Source organism: Phaethon aethereus, assembly GCF_964289735.1.
Source record: "Phaethon aethereus genome assembly, chromosome: 5".
Classification (NCBI taxonomy): Eukaryota; Metazoa; Chordata; class Aves; order Phaethontiformes; family Phaethontidae; genus Phaethon; species Phaethon aethereus.
Window position 1 is genome coordinate 55,953,387 of NC_138579.1, and position 23,406 is coordinate 55,976,792.

At 40.6% G+C, this 23,406-nt stretch overlaps 1 protein-coding gene across 1 annotated transcript; it reads left to right on the forward strand.

The window, feature by feature from the left end:
• Positions 1-2,559: 2,559 nt before the first annotated feature.
• Positions 2,560-22,491, forward strand: HPS5 (HPS5 biogenesis of lysosomal organelles complex 2 subunit 2; the record flags this gene model as incomplete). The annotated part of the gene is made up of 22 exons (XM_082001107.1): positions 2,560-2,667; positions 3,085-3,195; positions 4,042-4,106; positions 4,760-4,952; positions 6,359-6,501; positions 7,782-7,997; positions 8,348-8,419; positions 8,649-8,737; positions 9,742-9,920; positions 10,143-10,301; positions 11,431-11,590; positions 13,655-13,778; positions 15,575-15,721; positions 16,493-16,567; positions 17,075-17,682; positions 19,010-19,133; positions 19,335-19,490; positions 20,009-20,128; positions 20,449-20,562; positions 20,897-21,003; positions 21,688-21,973; positions 22,423-22,491. 22 exons carry the CDS (start codon positions 2,560-2,562, stop codon positions 22,481-22,483), a joined length of 3,417 nt encoding a protein of 1,138 aa, XP_081857233.1. The 3' UTR covers positions 22,484-22,491.
• Positions 22,492-23,406: the final 915 nt, after the last annotated feature.

A 23,406-nucleotide genomic window follows, 5' to 3' on the forward strand; every position in this document is an offset into this window, starting at 1 on the left:
GTGCGGGCGGTGGCGGGGTCCTGCTCCGGGCCGGTGTGCTGGCTGCTACCGGCGGGCCGCGCGGGAGGGGCCCGGGGCGAGAGCGGGCACTATGGGGGTCGGGCCACCGCCGCCGCCGCCGCCGCCGCCGGGGCCATGGGGCGGGCAGGGGGCAGACACGTGACCGGAACAAGCCGCGGGGTGCTGGGAGGGAGAGGGAAGGAGCCCGTCTCACGTGATAGGGGAACGGGCCGCCACGGCACGTCCCCTGCGATCACGTGGCGCGGGCCAGCTCCCCCTCCCGCCCCTTTCACCGCTCACGTGACGGCCCCTCCCCCGTCGCCATGACAGTAGCAGGCGGAGGGGGGAGTGACGGGGCGGTAAACAGCGCCGCCGGCCCCCCCCCCCCCCCGCCGCCGCGCCCGGCCCTCCCCATCCCCCGCCGTCACCCGGCCCCGCCGCACGCGGGTGCCGCTCGTCCCCCGCCATCGGCCCCGGCGGCTCGGCTGCTCCGTTCCCAGGTCGGCGGTGCCGCCGCCACCGCGCTGCGGGGGAGGGGCCTCCCCTCGGCAACGGCCCGCGGCGGGAGGGGGTGCCGCGCGTCAGCGTCACGTGGCCAAGGCAGGCGGGCGCCTGTGACGCAGCTTCCTCCCGCGCGGGCGCGCCCGGCGTGACGCAGCCCGGAGCGGCTGCACGCCCCCGGCCCGCCCCTCCGCTTCCCTCCCGCGGGTCACGTGCCGCGCTGTTTGTGGGCGGTGCCGCGGAGCAGTGGTGGGTGGCGGCCGTGGGTGAGGTGGGGGCCGCCGAGTGGGAGCGCCGCTTCTCGGCTCTGTGTCTTCCCGTAGACGGGGCTGTGCCGCGGGGCTTGGGTGCCGCCGCCGAGGAGTTCGGCGCCTGCCGGCGGTGGGTGCCTGCGGGAGGGGAGGCCGGCTCGGCCCCGGAGGAGTCGCTGTCGTCTCCGTGACTTCCTGCGTCCCGGCAACGGCAGCTCTGCTCTCGCAGCCGCCGCTTTCGGAGCGCTGGTGCGGGCGTTGCCTCACCGCCGGTGCTGGGGAAGCGCAGTGCCGGTGTGGGAGCCGCCGTGGGGCGAGCGGGAAGTGTTCGTTCCCTGGCGCCGGCGTTGCTCCTCTGCCCCCCCGCCCCCCCTCAGGGGCTCGGTCTGCGGGGCGCGCCTGGGCCAGCAGCGTCCCCCTCCCGCCCGCGTTCCGCGGAGAGCCGTTTCTGAAGGAGCTGGGGGCTCTTCCGGGCTTTTGGGGCACTAGGGTTTACTCTGCGTACCTGAGAGAAGTAAGACGGGTTTGCAGATCTTGCCTCCAGCTGGAGGCTGGCAAGCGGACAGCGTCTGTTTGGGGGTAGGTCAGACGCCGAGGCGGTTGCTGGTTTCCGAGCACAGAGTTCCAAGGAAGGATTTACAATCTCAGGCTGGCTCTGTTTGGTCGAGGTTGTCTGCGACCTTCCTTACGACAGAGTGTGTAAAATGGGCATCAGGCTGTCTTCCTGGGCTGACTACTCTAATCCAGAACAAAACAGTCCTTTTTTTTTAGTCGTCGGAGACGTTCTAGTCTTCATCGCTGAAGTGGGGTTGTTCTCAAATACCGTAATTTAAGATTTTTAAGAGTTTTTGAGACTTCTGAAGAAGTAATTTTCAGTCTCTGGCGAAATGTCTTATCTTCCCTTTTCCTAGTGCCTGGTGAGAGTAAGTGTTCCCGTTTCTTGTAAGGAAGTGTAAGGTTTCACATGATAGTGTTTCTGGGAGGGAGTTATTTACTTTATGGGATTGCATACTAAACATTATTTAGAAATTCAAAGGGTTTACTATGAAGTGTAACAAGTTTGGGTTTTTTTAAGCAACACAGAGGTCTAAACTTTAAAAATCCCTCAACAAGAGATTCTTTTAATGTATGTGCTGTTTAGGAAAACTATATGAGGTTGCAGTTCTGATAACTTTAATTCTTGGTTATCACTTTGTGTTATCTAATAGGCTGGAAAGGAGGTACTGTGGAAAGGATAGTTCATACATGTTTGTGTGTACTTGTATTAAAAATGCATAAATGCAGGTAATTCTAAATTTTGTATCAGTTGAAGATAATAATCCCTAAATTTACTTTAGGGAGAGAAGGTGATGTAGGTATAAAATGCCAATGCTAAATGTTTTCCTTGAGAAAATTAGTTTAAAATCAAGGGTGCATGTTTTGGGAGGAAGTACATTTTGCCATAACAGAAGGCTTTTTCCAAAGGCAGACAGAACTTGTTTCACAGGTGGGTGTAAATATGTCTTATAGCTACAGTTTAAATATTTCCAAGGTTAGTATCTGATAGGTTAAGTTTTCTGAATAAACTTCAACAAAAACTTCTTGTAAGTGAAGCAGGGGTCTAATTTTGCAGCCCTTGGGCCTTTTTGGCAAACTGAAACCTGATGCTGTTTGCATGGCAAGACGTTCTGTGTTTCTTTAAACACAGAAAAACAGATGTGATACTAAAAAGTGAAATAATCAAGAACTTGCTTTATTTTTGTCAGGTACAGCTAAAAGCTGAAGCTGTAATGCACCCGTGAATGAGTTGGGCTAGTCTTGTACATCAATGGCCTCTGTGCCAATAATTCCAGACTCTTACAACCATGTGTTGGCAGAGTTTGAATGTTTGGATCCATTACTTTCTGTGCTCAGGCTGGACTCTAGTCGTCTGAAGGTGAGTTTGTGGTGGTTGGGTTCATTTTAATTCAAGTAACAATGACCTTATTTGGTTTATTATCTGATTAACCCACAGGATTCCTCTTGTTCTTTTTGAGTGTGTGCATGCTAGCTTATGTGGGGGGAACACTTTGGGAAGAAGAAGTAGTGAAGACAAAGGATCCTGTTACTCTGTGTGTGTTTTCTTAATGCAGCTGTGGGGTAAATTATACAACCTTACACGGTTGCTGTCTTCTATGGTTTGCTTCAATCACAGGGAATGCTGCTCCAATATCTTTGACGACTGTGCTGCCAGTGTCTCAGGAGTGGTACACACAGCTGGCAAACAATGACACCTTTAAAAAAATAACATAATGATGCAAGAAATAGATACAGTTGTTAGTACTTACAGCCGTTATGATTTTTATTCCTTCAGTGCACATGTATAGCTGTGTCGAAGAGATGGCTAGCTCTAGGCAGTTCAGGAGGAGGACTGAACCTTATACAGAAAGACGGTTGGAAGCAAAGACTCTTTCTCACTCATAAGGTAAGGGTAAAGAATTCTATACAAAAATTGGCAGGGAAAATGGGACTGGGAAAGAGACATTGTTTCAAATTAGTTTTTATTAAGAGTCAGCAGGCATTTTCAACTTGATGAATTGTCCAAATAAGGTGAAATTTTGGACTGCTCTATTTAAAAAAGGATATGGTACTGGAGTGTCTCCCCAGAGTGTGCGGTGTAACAGATTTCATGAGGTTTGAAATAAGTTACTTGAAAGGGTCAGACCTTTGTTTTTCAAATTTTTTTAACAGCAACAACAAAGTCACCTGAATACTTAAGAGTTAGAAGAAAACTTTGAATGTGAAACCAGAGCAACTCACGTGTAGATAACTACCAATGTTTGGATGTCCAAGCTATAAACTACCTGGATAAGCAAAGAAAAGATAGGCTGGCTTGCTTTTGCTGAAGGAGGCCATGGAACAGGGATTGCTGCTTCTACAGCCAGATGTTTAATCCTGGGAGCCACTGCTGCTCCTACTGTAACATCAATGCAGACGTTTTTTTAAGATTGGGAGCATCTCTCTTAGTTGTGGCAAAACAACTTCATAGGTGCAAGGACAGGAGACTGATTTCTGTGTTTTCCAAATCAGAGAATGAACTACAGTTGTTTCTCGTGATGCTGTCATGTTGTTGTCAGCTGCATCTTTTTAGGGTGGACTCAGTGTTTGCAAACAAAACCTGAACAACAAAACAAAAAAAACCCACATCACAACAAAGTAGTTGCAGCTGCTGATGTGAATCAGTTTTATATCTTGGAGATAGAAGTTGTGTAGTGGTAAAGGCAGTACAAGAACAACTTTCACTTGCACTTACTCCCATACTTGCTTTCAGGAAGGTGCCATTTCCCGGGTTGCCTGTTGTTTACATGATGAAGACTATGTTGCTGTTGCCACCAGGTGAGTGATGTACTTGCGAGCCTGAATTCCAGATAAAAATTTTAAAATACCTTCCAAGTTTCAGACTTGGACGTCTGCTGAGAACTTTGAGGGAGGCAGGGAATTAACTGATAGAGGCCCCTACAGAACATTTCCCTGCACCGACAGTTTTTTCTGGAATATTTTTTTTTAAATTTAAAAATTTTTTTCTGGAATAGGGAAGTAGTATTATTATTGTTAAGTATTATTTCTGCAACATAAATTCTATGGGAGAGCTAATGCATGTGAAGTTATGATGATAAATGTCTCCCTGAGATCTTTCAGCATCAAAAGAAATATCTTCATTAACTTGGCAGAGTGAGATTGGTATTTAATACCACTTACATTGTTTAAAATCCATTTAAATGCTGCTTTTTTTCTGCATCCTCACTGGCAATTCCAGTAAATGTGAGAGTAGCCTTCCAAAGCTACTGATGCATCATAGTGCAAGGATGGACACTATCTTCAGAATTAAGAATGTGACACTTTTTGATGTGCAATCTCAAACACAACCAGCTCTGAGATGTACTACTTTGCTTAGATTTTCTGTTTCTTTGGAATAATGCATCTTTATCAATGATAACATGTTAGAAGACTTAATCTCAATTTATATTTTTCTTTTTTAATTTTTGTAGCCAAGGTCTTGTAGTAGTCTGGGAACTGAATCAGGAACGTCGTGGGAAGCCAGAACGGATTTATGTTTCCTCTGAGCATAAGGGCAGAAAAGTCACAGCTCTATGTTGGGATACAGCTGCCCTTCGTGTTTTTGCAGGAGATCATGTGGGAAAAGTATCAGCCATCAAGATTAACACACCAAAACAAGGGAAGGTAAAATGTCTTGTACTTCCTTTGAGATGAAGAGATTTCCTGGGGGTGATATGTGGAATCTTTTTGTTTAATTTAGTAAAGGAGAATGGTGGAAACTTGCCAACTGATGAAGTTCTGGTAGCTTTGACTGTTAGGATGAAGAACCTGGCTGAGCTGCTGCTTCTTGGAATTTACAAGTATCCAAGCCCAGGGTCTTGGTGTTTCTGAGCCTGTTGGATTCCTTAGACTCCAGTTACAGGTTCAGCTGTGTGTTTTAGTCCTCAGGTCAGCTGTCAGTGTGAGAAGGGGCAATCCCAGGCTCTGATTTTCCTGGCTCTGCCTGGATACTCTTATTCTTAAAGATGTGGATTAGTTAAAATAAATGGTAGGTGGACGTCAATCTTACTCCGTTACATTTTGTGCAAAGGGCACACAAATTAATGATACCAACCTGATCTCTAGCCCTTGAGTGTTCTTTAAGTTTTACTGTTACTAGGTTCTTTCCCTCTCCTTTCCATCTGTAAGAAGGAGCACAACCTGGAAATAGGTGTGTTTTTCCAGGTCCTTTCTAGCCCTTATGAAAGATTTTGATGGAAAATTGACTTAAAAGTAGCAAGACTGTCGCATTTAAAGAAAGAGAAAAAAAATTCAACTGTGGGAAAGAGAGGGGAAAATGAGAGGAGAAAAAGATAAGGCCCATGGAATATGTCTGCTCATGCCTGTTAAAGGAATTGGACTGTTGAATTTCTCATGTAATGCACTTTGTTTGAAGTAGGGAATCGACATGTTCATAACAAAGACAACAACTTTAAGCTGTTAAAAATGGTGACTGCTAGAAAATTTGCATGCAGTTCCCAGTCATTTCTTATGAATAAGAAGTCTGACTTTGTTCTGCCACCCATGCAAGCTGAGACACTTGTATAATAGTATTTGGGTAATTTGCTGCAGGGTAATAGAGAAAGTGAGTTTATGTAAACCACCCAAATCCAATGGAAGGGGTTTTTGTATCAAGTAATCCCTCAGGTCTGTCTCCATAAAACTGTTTGTTGGCTAAAAGTACCAGTGGGAGAGAATTGATAAAAGCACAAAGCTTACGAGAGCAAGAATAAAAACCCCTCTTAATGTTACAAAATCCACACTCTTTATAAAGAAATGGTAGGATGCTACAGGGGTATGAATTTTGTTTTTCTTAAACCTTCAGTAATGCTTTTGGGAAAAGGAGGATTTATACTTTTATGCCTCTAAGCATTGAAGCCTTGTTTTATAAGGGAGAGAGAAGTAAGGAACTGCTCTGTCTTACGCTGTGTATTTGTAGCATACATAAGTCTTTTCTGGATTTTGTGATTTTTTTTTTTTTTTTTTAACTTAATGAAGTAGTCTTCACTTTGAACTGAGGCCCTGTATGTTTTCTTTCTTTTTATCTGTAGGCTGCTGCTACTTTTGTGATGTTTCCTGTTCAGATTATAACCACTGTAGATTCTCGGGTTGTTCAGCTTGATTATTTGGATGGAAGACTGCTCATATCTTCACTTACACGAACTTATTTGTGTGATACTGAGAGGCAAGTTATGTGTTACTTGTAAAATATTGGACTTTACGTGTCACACAGAGTTTCTGACATGACCTCTGGAGATCATCTAGTGCAATTTTCCTGCTTAAAGCTGAGTCGGGTAGAACAGATTGTGCAGGACTGTGTCCAGTTAGGTTTTGAGCTTCTCCAGGGATGAAGACTCTACAAGCGCTCTGGGCAACCTTTTCCAGTGGTTCACCACCCTCACAATAACAGAGCTTTTTCTTATGTTGAAATGGATTTTCCTGTATTTCTATTTTTGCCCACTGCCTCTTGTCCTTTCACTGGGCATCACTGAGAGGAGTCTGGCTCTGTCTTCTTTACTCCCTCATCAGATATTTATACACATGGGATCAGATGAGTTCCGCCCCTGAGCCTTGTCTGTTCCAGGCTGACCAGCTCAGCTGTCTTAGCCTCTTCTTATAAGACAGGTGCTGCAATCCCTTTGTCATCTTTGTGGCCCATCGCTCAACTTGCTCCAGTATGTCCATGTCTCTTGTCCTGGGGAACTTGGAACTGGACCCAGCACTCCACATATGTCTCACCAGTGCCAAGAAGAGGGGAAGGATCACCTCCCTTGATCTGCTGGCAACACTCTTCCTCATGCAGCCTAGGAGGCTTTGGCTTTCTTTGCCAAAAGGGTACATTGCTGGCTCATGTTCAGCTGCTTGTTCACCAGAACCCCCAGGCCCTTCTCTACAAAGCTGCTTTCCAGATGGTTGGCCTGTCCTGGTGCCTGGGCTTATTCCTCTCCCAGTGCAGGACTTTGCGTTTCACCATGTCTGTTTATCTAGCCCACACTTCCTCAGTTTGTCTGTGAAGATGTTAGGAGGGACAGTGTCAGAAGCCTTACTGAAATCAAGATAAAGTACATTCACTGCTCTCCTCTCATCTATCAAGCCAGCCATTCTGTTGTGGAGGGCTATAAACATGATTTCCCCTTCGTAAATACATGCTAACCATTCATAATCACCATCTTGCCTTTCAAGTGATTGGAAATAACTTCTGTGATCATTTGCACCATCACCTTCCCATCACCAGGTTGACCAACTGGTTCTGCAGAAAAAAAACCACCTTCATGACCTGAGCATTCACTTAAACTTAAAAAATTTCTGCACCCTGTCTTTTATAAACTTTATGCAGGCTTTATAATACTCATTACAGATTTCTTTTTAAGCACCAAAACCAATTCAGCAACTAGGATTTAGTATTCAAGAACAACATAAAATTAATTAGAGCCTTTATTAATGCTGCCTTATCAATTATGTTTTTTCCTCCAGAGAGAAGTTCTGGAAAATTGGTAACAAAGAGAGAGATGGAGAATTTGGAGCATGTTTCTTCCCTGTTGGAAAAACCAGTGGGAATCAGCAGCCATTAATATATTGTGCTCGACCTGGTTCAAGGATGTGGGAGGTGAACTTTGATGGGGAAGTGCAAAGTACACATCAGTTCAAGCAGCTGCTCTCATTACCGCCTCTCCCTGTTGTTACTCTCAGGTAGAAGCATGAGTGTTATCAGTGATAAACTTGCTTGGGACTTCTAGATTAACTGAAAAGAACTGCCTTAATACCGAGAAGATTAAATAACCTCCTAGTGCAGTCAAGCATTAATTCTGGCTGTCATCTTAATATGTTCTCCTCTAATAATGGAAACCAGTGGCTGAGTTATCAAAAGTGCCAAAGCCTTGGTTCTGCAGGTATGTCTGTGCGACTACCGCAATGAATGCTACTGTCATAAGACTATGTTTATTTAAGCCAGCCTTGTATTTCCAGGGTTAAGAATATTATATTAAGGAAGTGATGCTGTTGTAGTTACACTTGTAACAGATACTAATTTTACTTTCCAGGCTGGATCCTCATTATACTAGTTCCAGCTGCTCTCCACAATCTTTATCTTTCCCCAAGCTACTGTATTTGACGTGAGTATTTGTCAGCACAGCTTTCTGTTGATAAAGTAGACTTAAAAATGAGTTGTATATTCTCCTAATTTATATTAATTAACTTCATCTTTTTGCATAAGAATTTTCCAAGTATTGTGTTAAAGAACTCACTTCTCACTTGCTGTACTTAAGCCAATGCCATCCCTGCATATTTTACACTGACTACCACATTTAACTGTTGCACCATTAACGTCTGCTTTGCTTGCAGTGAGCACTGCGTGATGACCTGGACAGAAAGAGGCATTTATATTTTTCTTCCTCAAAATGTCCAAGTCTTACTCTGGAGTGAAGTAAAAGGTAAACTAAGAATTTTTGCTTTGTCATATTGTCTGTTATATTTGTCACTTCTGAGGTCCTTGCCTGACATGGAGCCTTTTCAAGCTCAATTTCTGCAGATAGATTGCAGAAAACTGTTTTTTCCATGTCATCTGCCAGGCATATCCTTGAATATTAACCCTCTCCCCACCTCCTCCAGCCAACCCCTCCCTCCATACTTCTGAAAATGTCCTTGAGAAACAAAACGTGGTTGTAGATTGAATCGTAAAATACAGTAATCAAATAGTGAGAGGTAATAACCTGCAATATTAGTGAGGTAAAACCTGCAGTATCCTTTCCTCATTTCCCTTTACTCAGGTTTATTGTCAGGTGTCCTGTGAAGGATAATCTGGCAGCTGAAAGCTTAAAATCTGTTTTTTCTAACACCTGTCTAAATTGGAGCCGGGGGATGTACTTATGAGGCCTCACTCATCTGCCAAATAAATGATTTTGTGTGTATGGTTTTAGGCATAGTCCTAGAACAGTTAATCATTGTTAGTCAGTCTTTTCATTCCCCTTCTCTCCCTCCCACTTCTGGTGTTAAGTTTACAATGCCTTTGTCATGTAATGTTTGCATCTAGCATAACTCTTTCATTTGAAAACTTTTGAAAGGTCAAAGTTTTTTTAATCGCAATTGTTTTTCTTCTGTTTCAAAGCTAATAATGATATATTTCTCATCTTCATCAGTCTATAGTTTTTCAGTCCCCTTCAGAGGAAAATTAAACTTTTCAGTCACTTTAGTGTACTTTTGGAATGCTTTCTAGAAGTGCAATTCTGGAAAGTTTTGATGCTTTATAGTTGTTAGATGCTAGCTTAGCACTCTTTGGTGTTTGTTTTCCCCATGCCACTTGGGCTACAATGTATTGGGCTTTTGCGTGTGTTTGCAGTCAGATGGGAAATATGTTTTCACCTTCCTTCAGGAACAGAAAGGAATGTTGACTAATGATTTCAGTCCTTTAGATATTTCTGTGCATTTGGTTTTGCAGATATTCAGGATATTGCGGTTTACAAAAGTGAGTTGTTCTGCCTGCATACAAATGGAAAAGTTGTGCACCTCTCCCTTCTGCTGGTAGACCGCTGCATAGAGCGTCTGATAAGAAGAGGGTTCTGGACACTTGCTGCCAGGGTCTGTTGTCTCTTCCAAAATTCAATCATTTCTTGCAGGGTAAGTAAATACCTCTTTGTAAATGAGCAATGCAACTTCACTCTGTTTCCTGTCCCCCTCTTCCATTAAGTTCCATAGGCTTCTGAGATTCATATTCTTGGACTTTTTAAGAAGTCTAAAATTATACTTTTAAGATGGAAACTAGCCTGCATATATTGTACCTTTTGCTTTTCACATGTGCATTAGAAGTAATAATGTTTCTGCTTCACTGTGTGCTTTTAGGCAAGAAAAAATTTGCCTCTAGACAAGCTGGAGCACTTGAAGTCTCAGCTGGATGCCTCAACCCAACAAGATCTCATTACGCAGCTGGAAGAACTAATTTCAAAGTTGGAACCTCTAGGTTCTGCATGCAGCAGTAGAAGGAGCAGTATTTCGTCTCATGTAAGTTTTATTGGTAGTGCCAAAAATGTTACCTGCAGGTTTTATCTTGATACCTTAAAATCACCTCACTGCTTGATTTGAAGGTAAGGCTTTCATTTTTACCATGCCTACTGTAGCTGATAAAGCTACCTTCTAAATTAGGTGGAGTAGAGGAGTATGAAATACTACTACTTGCATTCTCTAAGCTCTTAGACCTCTGTCTTTTCTCCATATTATTTTGTGGCTAATGGTTGAGATATGGACAAAGATTGATATGAAGACAACTTTCTCCACAGCTGAGTTTAGTGCCTTAACATGCTTCAGTAAAGGTCATCTTGATTTTAACTGTAGTTTTATGTGGTGAAAACTGAATGTCTGAATGCTCAGTACTATCCTAGTTCTGTTTAAAACATTGTCTCACTGTATGAAGCATAAGCAGAAAGCTGTAAGGAAAAAAATTAAAGCGTATTTGTAATATTCTTTTACATGTACAGCTGCTTCCTTTTGTCTTGGCTTCCCAGCAGCTTTTCAAGAAAGGGGAAATATTTCATAGTTAATACAATATCAGTTGCTGCTTTCACTCTAACAATGTTTAAAAAGTAAAGTTTAAAAAACAAAGTAATGTAAATTCCATCTTGATGTGGTAAAGTTGTTTTTTTTTCATTAGCAGATGGCAAAGTAAACTATGTAGACCAACCATGAGCAAAAGAATGTGCATATGTCCTAGAACTAAAGAGCTTTTCAGGGTCTGTAGTTGTGCTAGCTGGGTATGGTTAACCACCGAAAAGAATACAGACTCATGTGCACACAGGTACAAAGGGGTGAAGTGACAGTCTTGGATGCAGGACTAAAGGCAGAGATGGTTTTTGTCTTGTACTAAGTACACAAGTTGTCTCCAGGCTGCTTTCCTAAAAGCAGTTGCAGCATATATATCTTTATAAAATCATTGGACTGCACGCTTATTGGCATGTGTGTACTTTTCCATTCGGGATGTGTCAAAAATATGCTGTTATGTAAGGCTCCTGCAGACAGTGAATTATGAAGTGCTGTGAGGTTATTTGTGTGAGTATGGTTGTTTGAGTTCAATGCAGGAGGTTTAACAAGGAAGTACAACTTGCACAACATCTGACTCTTCTCCCTTGTCTGGCAGGAAAGCTTCAGTGTCTTAGACTCCGGAATATATCGTGTTATTAGTCGAAGAGGCAGTCAGTCAGATGAAGACTCATGTTCTCTCCACAGTCAAACGTTCTCAGAAGATGAGAGACTTAAAGAATTTCCTGCACACCAGGAAGATGAGCAAGTAGAACTTGGTAATATTTCTTAATGAAAATATGTTACTCAGATGCAATTTTTGTTTATTCTACAAGAATTCAATTGGGTTGGCTCTGTGCTCTTATTTTCCACTATCAAGTTATCCATGATTAAATCCTCTAATTTGATCAATGGGAACACAGTCACCCCACCTTCCAGTCAAAATCCTTGAAACATTGGGGTAAAATGCTGACTCCACAGAAATCCAAACTTAACAAACAGAACCCAGAGAAACAAAACAAAAGGTCCAGAGGGCTTTTACCAAGCTAGGACTACACTCAAATTTCTGTGCCCCTCCTCTCTGTGCAATTCAGCTTTGATGCTAAGATTCTCTCAGCTGACTATGCCAGTGTTAATTGAGCTTCAAATTAGATTTGTTTGCTGATGCTAATCTTCCAGTAATATTAGTTCTAGGAAAGACTTTCTTAATCTTGCCTTTGGCTTTATATTTCTTCAGGGAAAACAGTAAGCTTACAATAAGTGTTCTTAACTTGCTTACGGGATTTCATTTGTAGGGGGGATCACTTCTTAAATGTGTATATATTAGCATAAGGATAGTAGAATTGTTATTAGCTAACATTTAGACCATCCAGGGAGCTTTTTTTATTTCCCAACAAGTATCTGTCAGTGGACAAAAGCCAGAGTGACACAATAATGGGTCTTGTTCTCTGCCCTAGTTGGGATTGGGAGGGGATGCAGAAGCCTGGGATGATGAGGAGCTGTCTTAGTTCCAGGTATGGTAGAGAGGCTTTCCAATAAAAAAGCTGCTCTTTAGCTTTTGCAGAGAGTAGATGCCAGTTGAGGATGGAGAGAACTTGGGTGCTTTGGTGGGGAAAACGACAATAGGGAGGCAGACTATTGGAATTAGTAGTTACTCCTCTACTTGTCAGTACAATTAACCTGCTGACAAAGCTACGTGCTGTTTGTAGCACTTAGGTTGGCAGTTGCCTCTTTACTTACATCACCGTGAAAACAACAGGTGAGAAAACTTGGAAGAAAGTGTATCATTTCCAACATTAAAACTCTAAAATGAAAGGATGTAATTTTTGCATGTCAGAAGATAAAGTTTTTTCTGTTCAATGAGAGATAACAAATTTTCTGATTATCTCAAAGTAGAGGAGTTCTAGATGCTTCTTGAAGCATGTGTACTTAATTTGGTATTTAAGACAAATGGACTTAGTGTTTCCCTGCTCACATTTACGTAAGATGTCGTAAGTTCTTAGGTTTCTATCTGCATAATGAACAAAGGCATCCTTATTTACAAGCAATCTTAAAATCAGTTATGACCTTTAGGCATTATCTAGAGAGATTGTGGATTCTGATGTTAGAATTTCTGTAGCAGCATGGCATCTTTTCCTTTCAGCAGTGCAGATAGTGCCGACTGTTGCAAAATGCAGTGTCATCCTTACTTAAAAGGATCCTTTTTTTTCTTATTTACATCCCTTAATGTTACAGTGTGTGTGTGTGTGCCAGGAAATGATTAATCAAAACACATTGTAGATACTATTAGGGTTGTAAGAGTGAAAAGGAAATGGTCAGTAATTCTGTATTTCCAATGATTCTCATCAAAAGCCAAAGAGCTATGGGTTCAATTATATTTTGAAGTCCATTCAAATAAAAGGGTCATTCATACCTTAACCATGGCTTAGGCTTCTCTGTATGTTGACATGTGATTTAGGTTTTAGGAAATCATGCAATGTGAATTGATGTATGCCACAATACCTCATTTTCCTAGATGTTTAAGTAACTGTCAGTGGATTAAATCGAGATTTTTGTCTCCTAAATGGACTGTAAGTCTAATTCTAGAAGATAGTTTTCATACAGTTATTGATCATCATTTGCCTTGTTATAGACCCAAAAGACCTACCATGTTCAAAGTCAGTAGTAACATGGTCCTTGAAACCAAATAGCACTTTTCTGGTTCCCCATGTTCTTGAATATTAGGTATGAAAATATCCCATGCAGGTTATCCGTTAATGAATTGGTGACTTGCAGTTTGTTTCACTGTTCCATTTTTGCCAGGTCACTGTTTCATGACTCTTTATTTCAATTCCATTTGTTAGACAATGTATCTCATGCATCTGTGACGGTTGAGGCTGACCGGAATGAGACTTTTCTCCCATTCAGTATTCCTTTGTCATTTCGTTCCCCATCTCCTCTCGTCTCTCTCCAAGCTGTCAAAGAAAGGTAAAACTTGCAGCAGGTTCACTCATCCATTACATCCTTCCCTATTCTGTCCTCTGAATTTGTAGCATTGTCTGGTTTAGTTCATACTCCATTCTGCAAAAAAAAAACCTGAAACACTGGAGATGCAGTCAAGTTTGCTAGACAATTTAAAGCTTCCATCTTGGCTCTAATGAAGATATGAGGAGTTGCTGTTAACTTCAGCAGAGCCAAGATTTCAAGCTCAGTTTTGAAATGGCTAAAAATGTTTGAATGTCTAAGAATGTTTAACATTACCCTGTAGACTGTGGTTGTAGTTTGTATTCAAAGCAAACTTACTGAATATTGTTTTGGGATTTTGCTTTTCTGGTACTTAGATTTCTGAAGAATGAGTGAAAGCTTCCTGTGTTGCTTGAGGACAAACATGAAAATATTCAAAGCATGCTAGATACTGCTAAAACATGCTTGTGAAGTGTACCACGTGGTCTGCTATCCCCCCGCCCCCCGCACACCTTTCAGTGAATCTAAGCAATTCCCCAAGTGTTCATGGAATAATGGTAGCTTATACCTACTGCAAGTAAATATGGTGGTGTCTTTTATGCAGAAATCAAATTGCAATTTTAAAACTCATTTTAAGAAACAAGGTGGGGGGGGCAAATATAAAGGAGATGGTGTTAAATACATAACTTAAAAATTTGAAATAAAATGTCTGTTAGTTTCTTAGCTAAAATGTTGCTGGCCCATAATGATGGTCTGAAAAATTGTGTAGGCCTCCCGTCATCACTTAGGTTTGTGAATTATGTCCTGCAACAAAAAATTGTCACTGATGTCAATAGTGTGAGGATCTCAGTATAACCTTCATGTACATGCAATGTTTTGAATTCATTCTAAACCATAAGCAGTTTTTAGGCTTTTTACTTGTAGTAAGTGTCTCTACTAACTATGACAGCTAAATTTTCAAATATTCACTATATTCAATTTATAATTAAACAAAATACTGTCATATTTACAGTTAATTTTTAAAAGTTTACCTTTAATCCTTCTATACATTAAAGTCCAGTTGTTTTGCTACATTTGAATCCTTTCTCTCCTCTGCAGCAACCTTCAACTTTTGCTATACCTCAGTGTAGTAAAAAATACCATATTCTCTTTCAATCAAGTAAAAGGGTTACTTTTTTTTTTTTGCCTTGATGCTCTTAAACTAGTTCTTGGCCAGAAAGCAAGAAGCTGATTTTTATATTCAACTTTTGATGACACAGTTCTTTTCATGGCAGTGTTAGAAATAATTGGGTTTTGGTATGTTCAGTAGGCTTTCTCTTGAATAAAATATCTGAAGGGATAGGGACTGATGATGTGAAAAGGACATTGTTAGTGAACTTTGTAATCTGAAGAATTAATTTGGAGTATTGTAAAACTGTTTCTTACCACCAAGAAGAGGGACATAATTTCCTGCTGATGCTTTCTGTTTATAAGCTTTAAAATGCAATGTAGCCAATCTGCATTTATTTGCATACAAATATATGTCAAGATCTAAGTGCTGATGTTAGTATGTGATCCTGTTTCTCGAGCAGCAAAAAACCCAAGTCTTAAATACTTCACATTTTTACTCTGTGCTGGAAGTACTGACCATGACTGAAGTATGAATTTTGAGCAGCTGCTTAGTGGATTTTATTCTTGTCAGTAATCGCTGCTCTCACCCTTTTCTCAAGAGTTCTTCAGGTTATAAAGTTTTCTGAAATGATGGTTTGAATGGAAAGAAAGTGCTTGATTTGTTTGGTTTTGAACTTCTGATTCTAAATTTTTGAACTTCTGACTCCTAGTGTTTCCAGCTTTGTACGCAAAACTACTGAAAAGATTGGCACACTTCATATAAGTCCTGATACTAGAGGGAGGCAGGAAGCAAAGGATGAAGAGCAGCTGCAGGAGCTGACTGTTAATCTGGTAGCATCTCCCCAGGAAGAGAAGGAGTGAGTGCAAAATCATATTTCTTAGCAATTGCATTTGCTGAGGATTCTTAGGATAGCAACCTAAAGGAAAAACTACTGTTTCAAGTAGAACAGCAAGCTCAGTGTTAGTTTTTTCCAGCTGCCTTCATTACTATGGTGGGTTTCACTTGTTCTCACTGACTTCTTTCCTAGAAGCTTGATTAGGCAACGAACGCTTCTGGGTGGTGGAGCATGCAGTCTCCACAGTGCTGTAATAACTGAAGAGCAAGAACATAGTGTATTACACTACATGAGAATTGCTGGTCTGTGATGCTTGTTACAGTTGTGCACACAAGTCCAACAGTTCATTTCCTGTCCTTTGAGTGGGGAGCAAACACTTTTATCTCCCTAAAAACTTTTTTTTAAAATAATGATAGCTGTAGAAGATTGAACTTCTTTAATGGTTGTCCAGTTAATACAGAGCTAAGTTATTTCATATGCCAATAATTTTCTAACTTACCATTTTGGACTAACTTTCATGTAGTGACATGATACTGATTTTTATTCTGTACCTTCAGAAATCTACTGTAGTTGGAGTAGAAGCCATTATAGAAGGCTGCAAAAATAGTGTCTCTTCATGCCCAGTTCACCCATAATGTCTGTTCCTTCTTTAGAAATTAAAGCTTTATATTTTTTTAATAAAGGAATTAATGCTGTTTCCTCACAAATTTGAGAAAATTTGTGAGGAAATCTTCGCTTAAATTATTAAAGATAATACTTCAGATGAGACTGAAATGAATGTGTTTTTTCTAGGTTAGAACCACAGAGCTGCCAGCTTCCAGAGGAGGACCATCTAAGAGATCTCAAAGCTGCAACAGCAGAAGCTATGTAAGCAGGGAAACTTCTTGGTGTATAGATATATTGGGCTTTGGTAGAAAAATGATTATTTTTAAAAAATTATTACTTTTTTTTAATTCATTACATACATGTAACAGTAATGCTCTAAAGGTCTATTAACATAGTCTGAAAGGATCTCATTTGGTTAATGATTTGTTTCCCCTATTTAAAACCAACCAAAACCCAATAAAAGCTTATTTATGTACTCTAGCATTCTCCTTTTGTCCTAACTACAAGCATAGTTAAAAAAAACAAAACCAAAACCACCTAAGAAACAAAACTCTATTCTGAAAGAAATCTTGAGGAACTCAGAATGTACTAATATTAAATGTAGATAGCCTACGTAGCCTAAGTTCTGTTTGATGTGCTCGGAACCATAAAAACCAACTGACTGTAAGTCAAGTTTAGGAATATACTTTGAGTTACACAAAACATAATACTTCACTTGTGACATCTTACAAGTCAAGCAACTTAGCAAACTTCTCTTTTATGCTACAGAGCCAAACTTCAGGATCCCCTTGTTTTGTTAGAACCACAGTGTATGAGAAGGGTTTTACAGGAATGGCTTCTCTATCTAGAAGAAAACTTTGGCAGTAAAGAGCATTCTGCTTCCTCTGTTACGAAAAGCAAGACTGTGTGTGCTGAAGAAGGGAGGGCAGTCCTGGAGGAAAACCTACAACTGGATCCAACTGATAGAGACCCAGCAGACAAAGAACAGAGTAGTGTCTTGGAAGACTGCACTGAAAAGGAAAATACTGAGGAAACCTGTGTAAGCAAAACCATGTGTGAAAATAGTACTGATTTGAAGCGACCTTTGGACTGCTGCTTTCAAGTGTGTCCTCCATGTGTCATAGAACCAGACGTTCAGAAAGATCTCGTTGAGTTGACAACACTGTGTTTTGAGCTGCATGTATTTTCCTGTGGAAATGGTGAGGCACAGGAAAGCTCTGATGGAATTCTGCCACTAGCACCTTCGTGGACCTTGGCTTGTAGGTTTATGCAAAGCTACTTCTTTCTTTTGGATTTAAAAAGACTAAAGCAGTGTATTATAACCATGTATGCAACCAGTCCTAATGTATGGGAAACATACATTGCAGGATTGAAAGGTAACTAATGAAAAGTTTATTACTAGTAAACTGAAAGTAAGACTTTTTGGGAGAAAAAAACAAAAAAGCTTGAAGACACTCCCTTTTGTGTCTGCAAATTTTCCTTCTGCAAGTGTAGTGTGGGAGGGGGGCGATGGGTGGCATGGGGGAGTTTTTGTTCTGGTTTGGGGTTGGTTGTTTGGTTGTTTTTCCCCAAAGGCTAATTTATGAAGAACTGCTGACTCCTTGGAGAGACTGTGCCTCCCCTCCCACCACTTTGCAGTTCTGAACTTTCTAATTTATATGGGGCTTGTTGGTTGAATACTGTAGTGATTACAGACCAGATTTATTTAAAAACAAATATATGTGCTTCAAAGAGCAAAAGCAGCTTAATTAGAATCGTACGTCTATAGAAACAAGGCAAAAGCTAGGAGAGGGGCTTCAGTAATTGCACTGAAAACAGAAAATTCTACTTGTAGAGAGATGTGGTTAATGTGAAACAAAACTGAGTGGAATAGATGGTTCCATGCAGATTAGTGGTTTGTGATCACATCAGATTTCCTTTTTCCACAGAAATCCTTTCTGATCTTTTGATGCCTCTTTAGCCTTCTTGAACCAAAGCTCCCTGAAACAGAGCTTCATCTGTTCTCTGCATTCAGCTTCTGATTTATGCATTTCTTTTAAGAGTGAATTAAAGTCTTAGCATTGATTTGGTGCCAACAGAGAGTAGTCAAACAACAGAATCTTACTTTGAGAGTTGGTATGTGGTATTTGGGTTTCTGGAAATCTGTTCTCTGTTTGGATTCTGAGATCCCCAGAAGTGGAAGTAATGCACGCATTCCCAGTTTGTCTTCAGCTGGACTGGACTTGTGCCTGTTAATTAATATTTGCATTTCATGAGGATCAAGGTGTGTGTTGAATTCTGCATTCTGTGAAGTCAGTGTCCAAGCTGAAGTTTTTATTTATTAATAGAAGCAAATTGTAATACATGAAAACCTGATGCAGATCTGCATTATATTCAGCAAGCCATATGTCCTGCAGTGGACTATCTTTTTTCATGTGAGAGAAAAGCTTCCTCCTTGGAAGTCTAAAGAAAAGTAAAATATATGAAGAATATTATTTCATGCCTTAATTGTATCCGTTTATTACTGTAATTTGCAGTAAGCGCAGATTAGTGATGTTGATTTCTATGAAATGAGCAGGTAGGATCTGTTCACTCATTACTACTGTTAGCTAGAGAGTTCCATGAAAGTGATAACTTTTGTCCTTACACTGAACAACAGCTCTGTGTATGTTAAGAAGAAAACACTTGCCCATATCTTGTAATTTGTGGGCTGGTTTATTTCAGAACTAACTTGTCACAGTCCAATGGCTTTAGCAATGGAAAATGAAGATATGTTGAAAATACTGAAACAGCTGCATGACCTGGGGCCTTGGGATGATAGCCCCCTGCTACTGGTACATGCTCAAAGGTTTGTAGCCAAGTTCTTTATTTTTTTCTTTTTCAGTGTTAACTTGCTAGCAGGAATCGGTTCACTTAACATTTCGTGAAGCTTTCTGGGAATCTTTTAAAGAGATCACCTTTCAGGACTATCTTGAACTTGCAAGAGATTTTGGAAAAATGATAATTTTGCTGTTTGGTACTGAAAATAGTTTTTATCCTCTCTCCCTAGGCTTTATGAAAAATTTGGGGAAATAGCTCTTCGGCCCTTGATCAAGTTCTACCCTGCTCTTTTGCCTTCTGATATCAAACAACTTTGCAGGAATGATCCAGCTCACTTTTTAGCATATTTAGATAGTCTGGTGAAATCAAAGCCAGAGGATAAAAGGTAAAGGGAATGTAGAGTCTTCATCTGTCTGCTCTCTTCATCATGTAGCTGTGTATGGGGTTGTTTTTGGTTGGGGGGGGTGGGGTGTGTGCTTTTTTTACTGTTTCTGTGTCTATCTGCTCGGTGTTCTTTAGCCTTAGATTCCAAATTCATTCTGCCAGTTTTAGTTGGTCTCTCAGACTGTGGGTTTTTTTGTTATATTAGATGCTAGTTTTAACAGGGTTTTTCTAAACTATTTTCAATGCAACTGACTATTTTTGTTCCTGTGCCTGCATTTCAGTATACCAAGGTTAGACAGCATTTAGAACAGGAAGAAAAAAAAGCTGTGGGAACCCAACCTACAAACTTGGTGGTTTTCTGTGGTCCCCTCAGTTTTAGAAACATAGATCATTCTAGGCTTTTCTATATTTAATTTTACAACGATATTTTGGGGTAGTTTTTTTTCTGCACAGAATCTCTGCTTCTCCATATCTGGTATATTTAAAACCGGTGGGTTTTTTCTGTGTTCTGTTTTCTAGGTCATCTCTCCTTAAATCTCTTCTGCAGCCTGAATCTGTACGGCTGGATTGGTTGCGCTTGGCAGTTTCTCGTGATGCACCACAAAGAGCAAATACTGTGGATGTGGAAGGAAATCCCAGGTAAAGTAGGGTTCACCCAAGGTCCTGAGTGCAGCAAAAAGCTTTAACAGGTCTGCAGGCTTTTGGCTTAGACTTTGTATGACAGTTTGGGTGTCACTGAATCCTTTGAGCATTTTGCATGTTGCAGAGTTCAGCAGAAGCAACCAAAGATTTAATAACTTTATCCATCATGCTTTTCAGAGTGGCTGCTCTACTGAGACTACACAGTGTTTCATTCATTTTCCTTCTCTCTTTTCATATACCTGCCTTTCTTGTAGAGAGAGCAAAATGTTCTGAAGAAAACCATTAATGCTTTAAAACTGATTTTTCTCAACTTCTAGGCCACGATCGCATTTGTTTACTTGGGGCTACAGCCAGCTCATTCTGCTTTTGATTAAACTCCCAGCTGATTTTGTTACAAAAGAGAAGATGGCTGACATCTGTAAATCACATGGGTAAGAAGAAAACTTGGCAATTCTTGATACTTGGTTAGTTGGTATTCTGACCCCAAAAGACGCAAGTGAAAACCACCCATCTGCTCCTTACTTAGACAGGTTTAATTTAAAAGCCTTTCCTATTTTGAGGATGAATATTGAGGGTCCAATTTAATGTACCAAATACCCTTTTTGGCTAAGGGTTATTCCCCGTGTCCCCACTGCAGTGATTTCTGGCATCCAAGAAATTCCGTTGCTTCTGTCTTCACCAATACTCAGTCTAAACTAAAGTCAACAATAATTAAATGCTCATTTAAGTATTTGATTCCTGGAAATCTTTACTCTCTTATTCAAGATTTTGGCCTGGATATCTTTTTCTCTGTCTGGAGCTGGATAGAAGAATAGAAGCCTTTACTAATATTGCTCGTTTGGATGATTCGAGCCTGTTGAATGGAGAAGATGGTTAGTGAGTCTTAAGCTGTGTAAACATACTTCTGTAATATAGGAACTGCCTTTATTATATACTGATTCAATTTGTTCAAGGTTGAGTTGAACTTTTTTTAGGTGTTTTGTTGCACTACACACAGTGCCACCAGGTTTGAAACACATAAATGGGTGTTACACTCTTGTATCTTCACACTGTGCTTTGTGAAATCGGTTGTGGAAGAAAATGTTTAGAAGTTCAAGAATGTAGAGTTGTTTATCAGTTGCGAATAAAAGCTAAACTTTGTGTTGTAGCTAGAGGAATAGCGGGCCTCCCTGCACTGCACAAAACTCCACCCACTACACGTGCATACACACAAAGTTACAACAAGCAAAGCATTGTATCTCACATGGCAAAACTTAGAAGAAAATTCCCAGTAGCCCTAGGATGGACAAAACAATTCTTTGCCTTTTGACTTAATCCAAAGCCTTAAATTCTGAAGTATCGTGAAGCTTTGCATGTGGTTTACCACTGAATCTTACACTGAGTCAGTCAAGGCAGTACACTTCTGTACGCAATTTTCTTGTTGATAACGTCTAGTTTTCTTAAATCTTCACAAATAGGATAGCTAGCTTTGCTTTGAAGTACAGATATATTTAGAATAGTAGGCTTAGAATAAGCCTTGTTTTACAAATAATGTAAGAAACTCATTTTACACCTAGGTTCCATTCCAGAGACCATAGAAGAATGGAAGTTTCTTCTGCATCTTGCACAAAATCACAGCCCAGCTTTCCATCACCATGGCCCACAGAACGGGAATGCTGTCAGCAATGGTAGCCTGAGCTACCCAGACTGCGTCACTGTGGAAAACGTAGCTCTCTTACTGGCAAAGGCCATTGGCCCAAACCGTGCCTTGCCTCTCTTGCAGGAGTGTGGCTTGACACTAGAATTGTCTGAGAGATTTACTGGTATCTGTGAGATACTGAGAATTGCTGAGAAAAGGCAAAGGTAAGATCACACATCAACAGAAGATCCATGTATGCACGCTGTTCATTTTGTATCTTCTTAGTGCTTTAAACTTTCTTTTCAGTTAACAAAATAACATACTTCACACGTTTACCTCAGATTTTAAACTCAGCTGAAAGCTTTTATATTATTTAAAAGCTATATATTGTGCAATATAGGCATTTTGAAATTGAAAATGAGAAAACAGCAAATCATACATTGAAGATGTATGTGAAGGAGATAGGTATCTGTCTTGCTGAGTCCTGCACAGACTCTCATCTTGCCTATCCCTTGCAGAGAAGGCATGCATGGCGATGTCGTGATGTTACTTCTGAAATGCAATCACGTTTTTGACAAACTTTTTTGTAAAAAGCAAACCAAAACTCTGTTGTTCTTTCTATTAGCTTTTTTCACTGTTTGACTTTGTTTCCTCCCCCTTTGCTTTATTGCAGAGCGCTGATTCAGTCCATGTTGGAAAGGTGTGACCGGTTTTTGTGGTCTCAGCAAGCATAGAAAGCAAGTTGGAAAACTTTGGGAACATTTTTTACTGTAATGATTATATATTAAAGTGCCTCATAAACTTATCAGGCTCTTAAAGAAATGAACTCCTGTCTAAAGGTTTAATTATATTGAGCCAGTCTCCATCTGGCAGGTATCTGACTGGGAACTGTTGACAGTTCTTCCTTATTCCTCTGGAAATGAATTTTGAACTCTAGAACTTAACAGTCTGGTATTTATCCTGAAATTAAGCTCACAGATTTCTGAGATGAAAATTCCTGAATTTATTTTCCAAGTCTATATGACTTAAGTGTTAAATTACGGTGTATAGACTTTTCTGTTTGCAGACATGAGAAGCCATTCCTTGGATATATCTAAGCCTGTAGTTGTTTAATTTTCCTGGAAATGACACTGACTTTTTCAAGTTACTGCAGAAGTGCTTGTTATGATACCTTTTTTCCCCTCTTAAATTTCAAATGGGCAAAACCAGTCCATATATTGCATTAATGGAGCCAAGTCTTAGAATGGGAGGGAAATATTTTTCAGGAGTGGATTAACAGTTAAGAATGCTGAATAACAGAAGAACTTGTTAAGTGAACTCACTGGTAAACTATAAGTGTGATATTTCTAAATTGCCCATATCTATTTGTGCAACATGACTATGGACAGCAGGTGTGGTATATTTCAACAAACTGCCAGACAGTGGAATTAGAATCATAGAATCAGAAGACCCTTAAGATCATAGAGTCCAACCATTAACCTAACGCTGCCATGTCCCTAAGCACCAATTCTACCAATTCTACACATCTCTTAAATACCTCCAGGGATGGTGACTCAACCACTTCCCTGGGCAGCCTGTTCCAGTGCCTGATAACCCTTTTGCTGAAGAAATTCTTCCTGATACCCAATCTAAACTTCCCCTGGTGCAACTTGAGGCT